Raw genomic sequence first — 16,971 nt, 5'->3', positions numbered from 1 at the left:
CACTATTTAAATACACAAGGTTTTGTTGTAGATGCTAGCTCAATTAATATTTCAAAATCTGCGATTGATATGTTTTGTTAACTAAGCATGTTGGAGTCAAGATAGGTGGTGATTGATGCAGATAGTCTATGATCTAATTGAAGAGCTGAATGGCTAATTCAGTAATTGGAAAGGGAAACTAAAGTTTCACTGTTTTAATATTCCCCTCCCCTCTATCACAAAGTTTTTTTTGTTAGCACTGTGTCTTTGACCAACGATGTCATTCGTTTTCTGTGCCTGGGCGGACAAGTGCGCATGTGCAGGTGGGTATCAGCAGCCAGCCATCTTGCATGGCCATTTTGCATTGACAGGAGCCAGTGTTATATAACTCCTTCTCTGGGTTCTTATTGATTTTTCTTTTATTTTCAACTCTCTCTTGTCTACTAACTGGCAACTAGCCTATAATGGTGCAAAACTGCTTAGTAAACGCTGCAGCAAAATTAAACCTGTTTGAACCAGAATCGCACCGATACGTTAGCCAGTATACTTCCAGTGTATCAAACACGTTTCTGTAATGTGTGATGTTTTACATCCTTTGCGGGATTATAAAAGATTTACAATAGCTCAGTCAGCAGAGGACATACTCTGGGATTTGAAGTGAATCTGAATCTGGATTTAATCTATTAATTGGCTTCATAAATCATCCAGTAAAGCACAATTAAGACATTGCACTGTGCAATGAGGAAATTCTGAGACGGCTGCTGTTTGGTTTAATTTGTGTCTATGGGAAAAATTCTTCTGTGAGGTGACCAGAACATAGCTATAAATCTAAATGGCTCTTTTTGAAGGTAGTAATAAAGTAATGCATCTCACTGTGGAGCAGAACTTTGACTGTTTTGTAAAATGGGCTTTTTATTTAATGAGGAAGTTGTTGATGCTGATTCAGGACTTTGGTCGCCACTGTTGGCTCCTTTTGTTCTACAGTTTTTGGCTTTGTAAATTGCGCTTAAAAAGCTTGAAAATGGTCATTTAGTGCAACATTAATGAAGCAGTCCAAAGTAATCACCCCACTGCAAGATAAAGGGTCAGCCACATGTTTACTGGGAAACAAAGGATAATGTCATGGATGAAGCAGTAAATAGTAGGTGGGATTATTACTATGGGCCAGAGGTAATGGCCTGCTTATTATAGCTCTGGATGGAACAATCAGGAGCTGTGACTAATTAATGATGGACGTAATCAATTGAAATGACAGTGAATAAAGTACATTATTCGTGAAAAGACTGGTAGAGCTAAGTCTCCAAAAGGCTCGATTATTTGCAGCACAAGTAGGTTGGTCTAAATTTTTGATTAGTTTCCTTGGAGGCCAGATGCACCATATGTTTTGTTGAAATGTGTAATTTGATCTTGTGTGCTGTAGAATTCTGTAATCTGCGATGTGTAAGTTGACCTATTCATTAAAGGCTGGCACACAAAGATCAGCTGAGGCACAATTGCAAGCATACTGCTTTCAAGACAACTGGTGGTGTTCACACCTAGGTTAAGAGCACATGCAGCACTTGCTGTTGAACTGGAGGAGGAAAGGCTGAGGCCATGCAGGGATTGCAACATGATGAGAATTTAAGAAGCAACAAGTGTTGGGGCACCACATGCCAATGCAGGTAAATAATCTCAAAATGATGGGTGTATTCTGCAACTTCGGACGCTTGCAACAGAACTTTCAATCAGATTAATCTCATTGAGGGTGGACTTCATCCACAGGGAACAGTTTCTCCCCATTTGTCCAGACTCCTCATGATTTTGAACACCTATCAAATCTTCTGTCAACCTTTTCTGAGAAGAACAGCCTCAGCCTCTCCAATGAGCAAGTCCAGTAAATCTTTTGTGCACTCTCCCTAATGCTTTCATATCCTTCCTAAAGTCTAGTACCCAGAATTTGATGTAATATTCCAGTTCAGGTTGAGCATGTTTTATAAAGATTTACAACATCTTCCTTACTTTCGTACTCTGCTTCTATTTACAAGCCTATTTTTCAACCATATTCTCAGCCTACCTGGCTGGCTTCTTAAATCTGTCAACCTAATTTAACATTCCTGATACCATTTTAATTGATCTCCTCTGCATTCTTTCTCAGGCCCTTGATGTCCATCCACTAGTGCCCAGAGTCAGGCAGAATACTCCTGGTGAACCATAACCAATGTTTTAAAAGGGTTTATTATAACTTCCTTGCTTTGTACTCTCTGCTTCTATATAAAGCCAAGAATCCTTTATTTTTAACATTTTTTATTGTCCTGTCGCTGTCAAAGATTTGAGCAGGAACATTCCAGCGTGCTCTGTCCTTGCATCTCCTTTTAAAATTACATCATTAATTTGTATTGCCTCTCCTCATTCTTCCTACCAAAGCTATTGATGTCACGCTTGTCTGAACCAAATTTCATTTGTCATGTGTCTACCCATTATTGGTCTCTCTGACCCCCCCCAAAGTTTTCCCCTCTGTTTACTAAATTTCAGAGTGTAGTGTCCATCACAAACTTCAAAATGGTGCCTTTTCTACCCATGTCCAGACTATTAATACTTATCAAAAAGGGCAATGGTCCTGACACCAACCCGAGTGACACCACTAGTCTGAAAATGAACTGTTCACTTATCTCTGCTTTCTGTTCTTTGGCCAGTTTTGTATCCATGCAACCCTTTAATCACATAAACTAACAAGTCTGTTATGTGGTGTTTATCAAGTGCTTTTTGAAAGTAGAGGCATACGTCAACTGCTTTACCTTCATCAACTCTTTTCATTACTTCATTAAAGAACTCTTTTCAAAGTTAATCGAACATCATTTGCCTTTCCTTTGTGCCATGCTAGCTTTCAACTACCGTAGAGACCCGTGTTTGGTGTCTTAGACGTTGGAGAAAAAGGTAAAAACGCATTCTCCTGCTCTTGAAAAAGAGGAAATAGTTGTATTGGAGATAATTGAGGAGTAGACCCAGATATTGTCGAGGGAATGGTCCCTTTGGAATGCTGGCGGGAGGGGAAGTTGTTTGGTGGAATGGCAGAAGATAATCTGTTGAATGTTTAGACTGGTGGTCTAGAAGGTGAAACTGAATGGGTTTTGAGAGCAAGGGCAAGGAGTGAGAACAGAAGTATGGGAATTGGAATGGACACGGTCAAGGGCTTTGTCGATCGTGAGAGGGGGCAGCCTCGGTTGGGGGAAAGCAAAGATATGGATAGTGATGTTGTCAGAATGGATGCCGCAGAAAAACTGGGAAAATGGAGCATTCTTCGTTGGAAATAAGGTGGAAGGAAGGGTCGTCAAGGTAACTATGGGAGTCAGTGTTGATCACCTATTCCCAAAAATGTAGACAAAAGAATTTGAGGAAGGGAAGGGGAGTCGGGCATAAATCAAGGAAAGGCGAAGAAGAGGTGAAAATTGGAAGAAAAGTTAATTAAATTTTTCAGTTCAGACAAAAGCAGGGAACAGCACCAATTGAATCCTTAGTATTTGAAAATAGTAAAGGAGAAGATGCAAGTAGAACGAGAACAAAGAATGTTCACATATCCCATCAAAAAGCCAGCAGGCATATCTAAGAATTATTTATGTAGGGTCCTTTGATAATACCTTTTATTTGGAGGAAGTGGTAGTACAGAACTTTTATATTGCTAAAAAGAAAGATGTGAAAAATTTCATCTTGCACTCATCATGATAAACAAGAATACTAAATTTCAAATGATCATTTATGCTACAAGAAGAAAGGAGTGTTAATTGGTTGGCAAGTCAACTCTGGCTGAGTGCACTAATAGCTACATTAATCAATTTAAGAATATCAGTTGAGCTCTTAATGTGGTTCACTTACGGTTGCTAGAAGTGGCACGCATTTGTTCTTTGCAAATAAAAGGAATATTTTCATGCCTAATGCCTTTTCTGAATTACCAGATGCTTGGGGAGTCTACAGTTCCCCATTACTTTCCATGACACTGCCTCGGCCAATCAGGTTTGACTTGCCAACCAGTCAGCACTCTCTTTCTCCTGTAGGATAAATTGTTGCAATTGTTTGAAATTTAGCATTCTTGCATTTATCCAGACAAGTATAAGACAAAGTTTCAGCAACATGTCTGTTTTCAGCAATAATAATAGGAGAATTTTTACAACAAGAAAATCTTCAGCAGTGGAGTACGATGGTGATGAGCCTCTGTTCTAGAAAGAAACAACAAATCGGGTTGCCCAACTGAAGAATAGAGGTGTTGTTTCCCAACAATGCAGGTTAGGCAGACTTGCCATTACCACTTTTGTCCCTCTCCCTTTCTGAAAAACAGTGAAAGATTGTTTCCACTAGTTCACTCCACTTGCCATTGGGAATAGCAAATATCCTTATAAGGTGCAGACCAATGGATCGGGGACATCTTTTACATTTCAAAGTGAACAGAGATGGGGTGTTTTAAGTCTCGAGTGGTGCCACTTAGCACGTATGCCAGACTTTGAGAAATCAACTCTACCATTCAGAGTCAAGATGATGATCCAGATCGGAGGAGCAGGGGTAGAGGAGGAGGTGAGGAAAAACATCCTTCAACTTATGGTCAGGGGAGAGGCAATGTAATCCAGATATAAAAGTGTGTGGGAAGAACATGATCCAGCTCCCCACCTTCCAACATCTCCATCTCAAAACCATCCCAGCAGCTGTCCATTATCGTAGGTCTGTTATCCTCCCTCCCTTTCCCCTCAATTCTTTCTGCCCCACTGGCGTTGCCCTTCTAACCTTCCCAATCCCCATCACCTGGCTTTGTGTCTCTGCTCCACTGTTGGTGGTGACTTGTCACTTTGAATATCCCTGTGGAAGTCTCCATTTTAGAAAATGATGCTGCTCTAGAATTGGTTCAGTTTCTCACCCAAAAAATGTCTTCCTACTTCATTCCATAATTCACCTCTTACCATTGTTCCATTAAATTTAGAAAGTACTAATTACACATCTACAATGGCTTTCAATTTCTCTAGCAAATGGAGAATATTCCCACAAATTCTCTGAGATGTGCCATCTTTCTTGAAGGTATTGACCCCTTGCTAAGCTACATGGAGCCAGTCGACATCATTCGTGTACAGGTAATGCCAGCCTATTCGATTGAGTTGAGCCTTATCCTTTCCTCACACTATCTCTTTTTCTAAATCGGTGTATAGCTTGAATCTTTCTAATTTAAATGGATCAGCTACTCATTGGTTGAATTTATCAACTCATCAGCAGTCATAATTTGTATAACTGATACCTTTCTTGTTCATGGTGTGGCAAATTTGAAATATAGGATCAGTGATCTGATCTGACCTGAGTTAGAAGGTTGTGGATTCAAGTCCCACTCCAGAGACTTGAGCACAAAATTTCAGCTGACAGTGCTGAGAGAGTGCTGCACTGTTGGAGGTGCCATCGACCCGAGGGGACAGGTGGTCAATGTCGAATATCCATGGCACTATTTCAGAGAGGAACAGGCCTGGCCAATATTATAATCCCTTAACCAACATCTTAGAAACAGATTGCCTGGCCATTTATTTCATGATGTGGAGATGCCGGCGTTGGACTGGGCTAAACACAGTAAGAAGTCTCACAACACCAGGTAAAGTCCAACAGGTTTATTTGGTAGCACAAGCCACTAGCTTTCGGAGTGCTGCCCCTTCATCAGGTGAGTGGCACTTGCCACTCACCTGATGAAGGGGCAGCGCTCCGAAAGCTAGTGGCTTGTGCTACTAAATAAACCTGTTGGACTTTAATCTGGTGTTGTGAGACTTCTTACTGCATTTATTTCATTGTAGTTTGTGGGACCTTGCTGTGCACACACGTGTTCTGTTTCCTACATTACAATGATTACTTAATTGGCTATAAAGCACTCTGGGAAGGTTGTAAAAAGTGTTATATAAATACAAGTCTGTTTGATGTTTATTATTCTCATCTGGACTATTAGGTGTGCAAACCTTTTGTTCCTAAGCCAGTATTTTCAATACATTGTGCGTGCTGGGTATGTTGTCAACTACTGTGAAGAAACAGCGTTAGGAAATGTGGTCTTTGCTCTTCACTTGGCTAAGGCTGCTTTTTCTAGCACATTCCCTCAGCAAAATCAAAGTTGTTTAAAAATTACAGATGGGAATCTATTCTTAGCTGTAAATGAATGAAGTGGCATGAATTGCTGACTGTGAAATCAATAAATTCTGCTAAGCTATGGTGGGTTTTTTTCCACATCCATCATTCTGCAACAAAATTTTGATTCATTAGCAGTGATAGTGAATAACTGCTTGTGTTTTCTGAGCAAAATTGCTGGTATGGTAAGTGGAAGTATTTAGTCCTGCAACATTGTGGTTGAAGAGAGAGGTTTGTTGGTATAGCACAAGCTTTAATGTGCATCTGGCAGCACTAGTGTCATATCTGGGAGTGTTTGTTACCATTGGATGCTGAAAACCAACTGTTGCTACAAACCACATGATGGCACAGTGGTTAGCACTGCTGTCTCAGCACCAGGGACCTGGGTTCAATTCCAGCCTCGGGTGACTGCCTGTTTGCACGTTCTCCCCATGTCTGTGTGGGTTTCCTCCCACAGTTCAGAGTTGTGCAGGTTAGGTTGATTGGCCATGCTAAATTGTTCCTTAGTGTATAAGTTAGTGAGGTAAATATATGGGGTTACGGGGATTGGGCCGAGCTGGGATGCAGTGTTGGAGAGTTGGTGCGGACTTGATGAGCCGAATAGACCTTCTACACTGTCGGGATCCTATGATTCCGTGAAAAAGTTAAACCAAGAATGTTACTCACTGGCACCAGATTTTTCAAGTAATTCCAGTCAATTACTTTGCATATACACAACTATATTGATGATGATGTTTATCAGTCACAGCAAAGACACACAAATCAAATGGCTCTGGGTGTAATCTGAATAACTTTTCATGTGGCCCTTCGGCAGAAGGTCAATAGTAACACTCTGATTCTTGGGCTTTTGACATGATTATACTGATTTCCAAATTATAAACAACACAGTTCATAAATTGCCAGCCAGCAGGAAAGTAAGTAATAGTAGCCACAAAGTATAGTCTCAATTACTTTTTCTAAATCAATCATAAAGGATTAAATGACTCTTTCAAAATTACTTGAATGGCCAGTAGATTTGATAAATTACATCTTTCACAAAAAGTTAGTATGCGGGCGCAACAAGTAATTAAGGCTAATCAAATGCTATCATTTATTTAGGAGAGGAATTGAACATAAAAGTAATGATAAATAAAAACAAAATACTGTGGATGCTGGAAATCTGAAATAAAAACAGAAAATGCTGGAAAAATTCAACATCTGTGGACATTCCAGTTTCAAGTCCACATGATCCTTCTGCAGAACTGTAAGGAGGTTGAGTTCCAGTTGTATAGGGCATGGGGAGCCTACATCTTGAATACTGGGTGCAGTTTTGGTCTCTTTGTTTAAGGAAGGATGAAAATGCATTGGAGGTGGTTCAGAAGAGGTTTACTAGGCTGATGGATGAGCAGGCAGTTAGACAGATTGGAGTTCAGAAGAGTGCGGGGTGACTGACAAGTGGAGGATGTGGAAAGGATGTTTTCCCTTGTGGGTGAGTCCAGAACTTGGGGACACTGTTTTAAGGATGACCCCTTTTAGGAAAGAGATTAGGAGAAATATTTTGAGGGTTGTGTGACTTTGGAACACTCTGCCTCAGAACACAGTGGAAGTGAATATTTTCAAGATATAGATTCTTGTTGGTCAAGGGAATCTAAAGTTATCGGGAGTGGATGGATATGTGGAATTCAAAACACAAACCGATCAGCCATGATCTTATTGGCAGAGCAGGCATGAGGGGCCGAATGGCCAAAATGATTGTATTTTCTATTTAATTTTAAATTCCACATATATATTTTTAGTGAGTTGAATAAAGTATGCTTACATTGTGAGTAGTAGGTCCTTGAAAGGGTCCTAAACAGCCAATGCCATTGCTTAGAATGAGGGGCTTTAGGCAGGTTGCTGCCATGATGTTTCTGCTGCTTAATGTCCTATGGATTATTCATGGGTCTAATTTGGAAGTACAAAGGGGAGTTTTGAATTTTAATGCAGGATTATGAAAGGTTGTGAAAATACAGTAAGTCAGGGAAAATAAGGTAAGTATCAGGTGCTGGTTCGTGTGAGTTATCCAACTTCAATGCAATTTCGTTTTACTTATTTGAAGAAATAACTGTTCAGATTATTGATCGATACAACTAGTCTATCTCTTGTTTTATTGCTATTGAGCTGAAAAGAAACTGTCATTTTTCCTGATCATTAACAGGAAAACCAGCAGAACCTGACTTTAATAACAGATTACATTTTACCAGGCAGATCTAAAACTAGGCATCCAAAGTCCAACCAGTGCACATTTTATTTTAAAAATCTAATGAAAAGTACTAGCAGTACATAGTAAGCTAGTTAGTATCTTAAAGTAAAAGGTCAGAGTTATGTCTTCAGTTAGAATTATGTGATGTCAGTCTACAAAGGACTAAAGTACAAAACTGCATAAACTATTGCATTACATTTTGTTCCAATATTTCTTTCTCAAGAATACTGCTAGGTAGTATTTGGTAGCACTTTTATCCAAACACATGCTGAAAAACCTTTAATATAGTTTCCTGTTTTAAGTTTGAAAGCACTTGGTTTGGAATTATTTTCTTGCATACTGTGTCCCTGTAAATGTTGTCAAGGTATCTCAAGTTTTATAGTAATACACTTCCAAATAATAAATTCAGAAATACAGTATATAGAACCTTGAGGACACTTGAGACACATGTCCACTGCTCTTAAAAATCCATATTTGCACCACACTGAAATTTTTGGTACCAAATTTTAATATGATGAAGATATAACAGACTGGCATGCAGCTCATGATGAACTCTGACTATATCTGGTATTACCTGAGCCTAGGACACATCCAAAGCCTTTAATGGAGGTTGATTGTTTTGACAGTGAGTTGATTTGTCCAAGAACTTGTGGGTATTTTGCATGTCGATTGCAATATTGAAACCCGGATATTCAGGGCTGTTTGAATTGTTGAGTTGTTTGAGTAGAGTCCAAAGCTTTTTAGAAATGTTTTTTGGCATTTACATAGAACATAGAACAGTACAGCACAGAACAGGCCCTTCGGCCCACGATGTTGTGCTGAGCTTTATCTGAAACCAAGATCAAGCTATCCCACTCCCTATCATCCTGGTGTGCTTCATGTGCCTATCCAATAACCGCTTAAATGTTCCTAAAGTGTCTGACTCCACTATCACTGCAGGCAGTCCATTCCACACCCCAACCACTCTCTGCGTAAAGAACCTACCTCTGATATCCTTCCTATATCTCCCACCATGAACCCTGTAGTTATGCCCCCTTGCAATAGCTCCATCCACCCGAGGAAATAGTCTTTGAACGTTCACTCTATCTATCCCCTCCATCATTTTATAGACCTCTATTAAGTCTCCCTTCAGCCTCCTCCGCTCCAGAGAGAACAGCCCTAGCTCCCTCAACCTTTCCTCATAAGACCTACCCTCCAAACCAGGCAGCATCCTGGTAAATCTCCTCTGCACTCTTTCCAGCGCTTCCACATCCTTCTTATTCTGGGAAATATTTGCATTTGGCTTAAATTGTGAACCACTGGCATGCAAGATTCTCCAGCATTGCTGGTAACATACTCAAATCCCAGATATAGCCTTGAATATTATGTTTTAGTAAGATCTGAATTTGTTTGAATAATACAATATGGTCTCTCTTTTGACAACAGCAATGGACCAACAAAGACTGACTCAAAGTGCTCCTGTCAAGCCGCCTCCATCCATAGGTCCTCATAGTCCTCACAGTCCACAAGGAGGAGCAATCTCAGGCTCCAACACACAGCAGCAAATGAGACTCCAGCAACTCCAGTTTGAGAAAGAGAGACTTCGACTGAAACATCAAGAGCTCCTACGACAGGTGAGTGCCTGAGTTGACACGAGTAAACTAACAAATTTACTGTAGCCATTGACTTTAGAAAACAAAATTAACTTTACAAGCAATTATTTTTGCAATGTATGCTCTGTTCAGCACAGTGAATCAGATAAGACCAAAGGAACAGGAGCCCTTCAAACCTGATCGACCATTGAATGAAATCAATGTGATCTAACTCCATATGCCTGCTTTTCCCTTCCCATATCCCTTTAATGTTGTTGGTTTAATTAATCTCTGAATTTGACCCATTGACTGGTTTGTGGAAGAGCATTCCAGACTTCTACTCTTTCTACATATGAACTTCACTCCCCAAAAACCTACCTCTAATTTTTAGGCTTACTCCCTTAATCCTAGGTGATCCAACCAGTAGAAATAGTTTATCGGTCCGATTTGTTTCCCCATAATATCTTAAACTTTGATCAAATCAACCTTGATTTTCTAAGCTGCAGGGAATGCAACCATAGTTTGTGTAATCTTTCCTCATAATTTAACCCTTGGGGTCTAGGTATCATTCCAGTAAGTGTGTGTTGCATTTCCTCCTAAGACTAACATATCCCCCATCCAATCTAGTTCCTAGAACTTAGTACTCCAGTTCTAATGAAGAGTCATCATGAAACCTTAACTTTTTTTCACTATAGATGTTGCCAGAACTGCTGAGTATTTGCAGCATTTTCAATTTTAATTGTAGTATTCCAGGTGTGGTCCAACCATGCCTTTGTATAGCTGAGGATGGTTTCTAACATCCTGTAACATCCATAAGTCTTTTTGATTATTTTCCATACCTGTCTGTGACATTGGAAAGTACTCTGATTTAATCATTTTTAGACCCAAAGTGGATGACCTCTCTCATGCTTGCATTGGGTACAGTTGTGGCAAATAGATTTCATTCACTTGATCTTAAAGTTAAATTTTGGGAGAGTGCGGATATTGATACACAATGTAACAATAGCAGAAGAGATTACATTAATCTATTACCTTTATAATGTTATGCTTCCATCTCCACTGTTTGTAATGTTGCCCATCAATGTCTTCCACAAATTTGGATGTGTGTTCTCTATCCCATTGTCTAAATAATTAAAACAAATAGTGAGTTGTTCAGACCCTAACACAGTTCCTGTGGGCTACCACTAGTCACATCCTGTCAATTAGAGTACATGCGCATTATCCTTATTCTGTCAACAATTTGTTACAGTAAGAAGTCTCACAACACCAGGTTAAAGTCCAACAGATTTATTTGGCAGCACAAGCTTTCGGAGCACTGCTCCTTCATCAGGTGAGTGAGGACGTGTTCACAAACAGGGCATATACAGACACAAACTCAATTTACAAGATAATGGTTGGAATGCGAGTCTTGTGCTGCCAAATAAACCTGTTGGACTTTAACCTGGTGTTGTGAGACTTCTTACTGTGATTAACCCAGTCCAACGCCAGCATCTCCACATCATAACAATTTGTTAACCAATAATTTGCCCTCAGTTCCATGAATGCAACTTTTGCTAACAGCCCCTTTATGAGTAACTGTATCAAGTGTTTTCTGAAGTCCATAGAAATTACATTCCTAAGCATTCCCTTGTTACCTCTTCAGAAAAAAGTTAATCTGGTTGTCCTGACCTTTACAATTCCATAATGCTCTCTCTGATCAGCACAATTTTTTAAAGGTGATCAGCTAGTATGATCTTTAATTATAGACTGTAGCAATTTCCCAACAACAATGGCCTATAAATCCTGGGTGCTTTTTTTCACTTATTGCATCCTACTCTGCTTTTTTCCACCTTAAATAAATGATTGAGATAACTTTGAAAGATCATATTGGGTGTCTGCAATGCTTTGCCTTTAAAATGGTGGAAAGGCAAATCATCTGGTCCTCCAGATTTGTCAATCTTTACAGTAATAAAAAAAATAATGGCGTTAATTTGTTGATAGTCGACCCATCCTTGATTCAGTCATCGTTTTCTTGGGATATCTGGAATGCCATCCTTTTTATTATAAATAGTAGCACAAAGTAATTGTTCAATCAGTCTTGAAATATGAATTGAACCTTCCCTCCAAAAGATCCACTGGGCTCTGGCTGAACAATTCTTGCAGCAAAAGATTCCAAGCTCCAATTGTCTGGGTTTTAAAAAAAAAAATTCTTGACCCCACGTTACTGACTCCATATCCAGAGAAAATAGTCATTTTTAACACAATTTTAACACTTATTTTGATATCACCAGTATCAGCTTTTAAGGGACCCATAGTAACCACCGTCTTTTTTTGAATAATTTAAAAAACATTTGGGGGGTGATTTTGATATCATAGCCTCCTTCTGCACTGAAGGGATTCTATTTGATCTATCACATCTGCACCAATTCCTCGACAGAGAATCTTACCCAGGCCCACTTCCCACCCTATCTCCGTGACCCCATGCATCTACCCTGCTAATTCCCCGAACCTAAAAATCTTGGGACATTAAGGGGCAATTTAGCATGGCCAATCCACCTAATCTACACATCTTTGGGCTGTGGGAGGAAACTGGAGTACCCACACACACACTGGGAAAACGTGCAAGCTCTATGCAGACTGTCACCCAAGGCTGGAATCAAACTCAGGTCCCTGGCTGTGAGGCATTAGTGCTAACCACTGTGTCATCATCCCTTGAAAGTTTCTTTCCGTATGCCTTTTTGTAAATCTTACTATCTGTTTTATTACGCTTTACTGTGTTTGGATCTGTGTTTCATTTCTATTATTGTCTGCTTTTATTTTTGTGTTTTTCCTTGCCTCACGTTAGTTATCCATGGCTGCTCTTTTGGCAAGTACAGTTCTTGCCCATCAGGATATAAACTAGTCCTGCATCAGTTTCCTTTTTTAACACAAATCATTTGTTTCACCCATTTAACAAATTTGTCCACTTTACTGTGGATAATCTGTCTTACCCTGTTGAAATTGACTGACCACTCAGGGCTGGCAGGTTATATTTGCTGGATTCTCATGACATCGTAATTTTATTACAGGATTGATTGGTAGCGCTTGAACTCTTAACCCCCAGTTTGGTAATCCAGTACCAGACCGCTATGCGACAAGACCTATTGGAAAGTTCAAATGGAAGTTCATGTGTTGAAGAAGGGTAAAATTTGACTGCTCTGTTGGCAGGCCATTTAACCATGAATGAATCAATCACAGGAGCAACCAGGCTCCTGTGAAGTGCAGCCAGCTGAACGATTCATCAGAGGATAGCTTGTGATCCCAAAACTGGGACTTTCCAAGATTTCAGAAGAGGATTGGGAAATGAAACTTGTTCAGCTTTATTATTACTACTTTGATACACCACCAGCTTAATTACAATCTGAATTGAGTGTCTCTGAATTAATTTTGATCATGCTCAAAGATGGAGCAAAGAACATCAACTTTTTTTTTGCTGATGCAGTTACACCTGTTTCAACACAATCTAAAAGCCTGGATTCTAGAAGGTGCACCCCATAACTGAATGGTGATGCACATGGCAGTGCATAATGCAGTTGATTTTTCACTGGCTGTCCATCTTCTGAAAGTTTTACCATTTTAGCAGAATTGGAGATGCTTGTTAAAAGAACATAATACATTTCTAATAAAACTTCAATGTTGTTCTATTGGAAGCCCTTTAACTTTCAGAGCAGCATTTCGGGGAGAGAAAACAGTTTTGTCTCCCTCTTTTTCTCTGGTTCTCCTGTCTCACTCCAGCAAAGGAAAACATTCAGCAGGCAAATGGTATAAGATTTGTGTTTACAAATGTGAAATTGTAAAACCAAAGAGGCTTGCAGTACAGAAAGGGAGATCATTTTGTCCATCATCTTTTTGCCGATGTTTTGCTCATATATTCCAAAATGAATTCCTACTGTCTGCCTATAGCATTGTATTTTCCCCATTTGGAAATATGAATTGAACCTTCTCTCAGAAAGATGCATTGGCCTCTCATTGAACTACTTCTTGCAACAAAAGATTCCAAGCTCCTACGGTCTGTGATTCCAAAAAACCCAACCAACTTCCTATTCTTGCTCTGGGAGGGTTTTAAATTCTTGATCACATGTCACTGATTCCATATCTAGAGAAAATTGTCTTTTTTTTTGACCATTTAAAAAAACTCCCATTGAATCTCTCTATTTCTATTGAGTATGTTTGCAACCCTTGTTTTTATTCCTCCCAAAATATTTAACTTAACCTCATTAAATTACACCTGATAACCTGTCTGACTACTATAGTCTGTTTCTTTAGTTGTAAACTTCACTACCTGCTGATGAGACAGCAGTGAGAAGTTTGCCAAAGCGTGACATTTTATTCCCTAATTAAATAAAAATCATCTCAATATACTGAGACAAGGTTAGACCTAACATGACCCCTCAGGTGCACCAGATCCAGTCTTCTCCAACCTTCTCTCTCTGAGGCAGTCCCTTGGGATCAAGGATGACTTGATTTCACTCTGGTTCAGTGGATTCTGAGATGGTTGCAAAGCCATTGCGGAATCTGTAGACATGAATGTATACAGAGCAGGTGATGTTTGAAGGGTTGGACAGATGGGTTGTTTGTGCCCTCCCTCCGACACCTCAGCTTCATCTCAGCATCTTCACGACAGTCTCTCGGTGTTCACTGCCTGCCCAGAAGAACCTTCTCATTTCGGTTGACCTTAAGCCAGCAGCTCCCAGGGGATGTTTGACCTCTTCAGGAATGTTTTGAGGACATCCCTAAAGAGTTTCCACTGTCCTCTTGGGGAGTCTCCTGACATGACAGTTCCATGTAGAACAGTTATTTTGTCAGGCAGACAAATTACTTGTCCTACCCAGTGGACCTGGCTTTGAATGATGAATGCCTCTATGCTGGACAAGTCGGCTTGGAAAAGGATATTGCTGTTGCATCATCCTTCTTGCCACCAGATGTGGAGGATCTAGCAAAGGCACCACTTGTGGTGATTTGAGGTGCCTGCTGTAGGTTGTCCAAGTCTCCAAAGCATATTGGAGTTCAGGGATCACTGCTGCTTGGTAAACCATGACCTTGGCTTCAGGTTTGAGGTCCTGATGCTGAAATATACTTTTGTTCAGTTGGCTGAAGGTTTAAGTGACATGATAGAGTTGGTGACTAATTTCATTGTCTGCCTTCAAGAGGAGACTCCTAAGATATGGATAAAGACACACATTTTCCAGGATCTTGCCATTGATCTTAATTGACAGGGAGAGGAGTTGTACTGTTGCAGGAGGTTGGAAGAAGACCTTAGTTTTCTGAGTATTTAGTGAAAAGTCTATTTTCTTATGCATTTAGGAGAAGTTGACAATGACCTAGAACACCGAGTGAGTAAATATTGAAGTTCTATGAGTGAGGTTGGAGTGATTTTGGTTTGAAGATGGCTTGGGCTGAACAGTTTGACATCCGTTATGTAGTTTATTTCCGTGCCTGTGGGTAGCCTTAATGTGCAACTTACTATCCTAAGCTTGTTCATTGTTGATGAAGTTTTTTTAAAAAATTGGTATATTCAAGAAACATGTTTGCAGTGTATTAAAAGTAATTTAAAAAGGGTAATGTGGAATTAAAATGACAAATTAAAAACTAACATACTGTCCACCTGGCCATCCTACTTCAAGTTGGCTTGTGAGGCGATAATTGCCTAACCTTTTATGTAAAGGAACATGTGCTCATATCTATCATAGAAATCATAGAAACCCTACAGTGCAGAAGGAGGCCATTCGGCCCATCAAGTCTGCACCGACCACAATCCCACCCAGGCTCTACCCCCATATCCCTACATATTTACCCGCTAATCCCTCTAATCTACGCATTTCAGGACTCTAAGGGGCAATTTTTAGCATAGCCAATGAACCTAACCCGCACATCTTTGGACTGTGGGAGGAAACCGGAGCACCCGGAGGAAACCCACGCAGACAGTGACCCAAGCCGGGAATTGAACCCAGGTCCCTGGAGCTGTGAAGCAGCAGTGCTAACCACTGTGCTACTGTGCCGCCCAAAGTCTACTTGAATGGCATTACGGCTGAGATGGGCAGACTGCACAGTTTATCTAGTCTCACTCCTCTACAGGTTGCACCATTATTTTAAAAATTTAATTCAGACACCTATGATTTACCTTTGCTGCTGTTAGACCCAGAATAAAATAAACTTTAACCAAGCTTTTTTCAATAAACTTAGAATGATTGATTTATTAAACTTCCTTTGTTGAAATAAGTTGCAAGAACTGGCACAGACAATTGTACTCAGTATAACTATCTATCCCTTTTTAAAAATAGCCCAATGTGTATGCGCACACATGCATGTGCACAATAAGCAGATAGGGTCTTTGCAGAGATGGTCTTTAGAGGATAGACTTTTTAAACTAAAAGGTAAAGTTTGCAGGGTTTTGATGCTGTCAATCTGGAGCTCTCATGTGAAGATGGCCTAGTCCCATTAGATGAATGAAGGTTCTCTGCAACAGAGCTTCGCTGTGGAGGATACTGGATCAATTCTTCTTGTCTCAACCTTGCGGCATTCCAAATGCAGACAAGATGTACTCAGATAAGGAGTGTCTGGCTGCAGGTTGTTGACCCCACACAGAATTTCAGACAAGGTAGGCAAAGAGTGAGTTAGGGCAATCTTCCTTAGATTCACCAAAGCACACTAATTTCAAAAACAACAGGTCCAAAACCTAAAGCTTGTTTCTGTAATGTAATTTCCTGTTTTTTTTCATCAACTATAATGATTGCACTTCAAAACAAACAGCTTTTCCCCATCAACTACCATGCTGGTCTGGTGGTGTCTTAGAAAAGGCATGCTTGTTGACAGTCCACGTTGAACTCGTGACCATTTAAAAAAATCATAGTGTCCAAATAATACTGTTCTTCCATATTTTAAAACAAAAATATAGCTCTGAAAGATATTCTATTACATTTAGATGCAGTTAATTACTATTTTCACACCATGCATTAAGAGCATCGAGTCTCCTGAGCCTCACTGACCATACCCAGTGACCTAGACTCCATAACTCATAATCACCCGCATATTTACAGGATTTGAACAAGAAGAAGGAGCATCTTCAATGAG

The 16,971-nt window shown here is 39.9% G+C and overlaps 1 protein-coding gene across 2 annotated transcripts in view; it reads left to right on the top strand.

The window, feature by feature from the left end:
• The window catches only part of yap1 (Yes1 associated transcriptional regulator), a 128,025-nt gene that overhangs the window by 99,016 nt on the left and 12,038 nt on the right, over positions 1-16,971 (top strand). For both annotated transcript variants that reach the window (XM_078221756.1, XM_078221755.1), the window contains one exon: positions 9,737-9,924. In XM_078221756.1, coding sequence (XP_078077882.1) covers positions 9,737-9,924 — 188 coding nt within the window. The remainder of the gene's footprint in view (positions 1-9,736; positions 9,925-16,971) is intronic.

This window comes from Mustelus asterias, chromosome 10 (assembly GCF_964213995.1).
Source record: "Mustelus asterias chromosome 10, sMusAst1.hap1.1, whole genome shotgun sequence".
Taxonomy (NCBI): Eukaryota; Metazoa; Chordata; class Chondrichthyes; order Carcharhiniformes; family Triakidae; genus Mustelus; species Mustelus asterias.
This window is presented reverse-complemented; position numbering and strand designations above follow the sequence as displayed.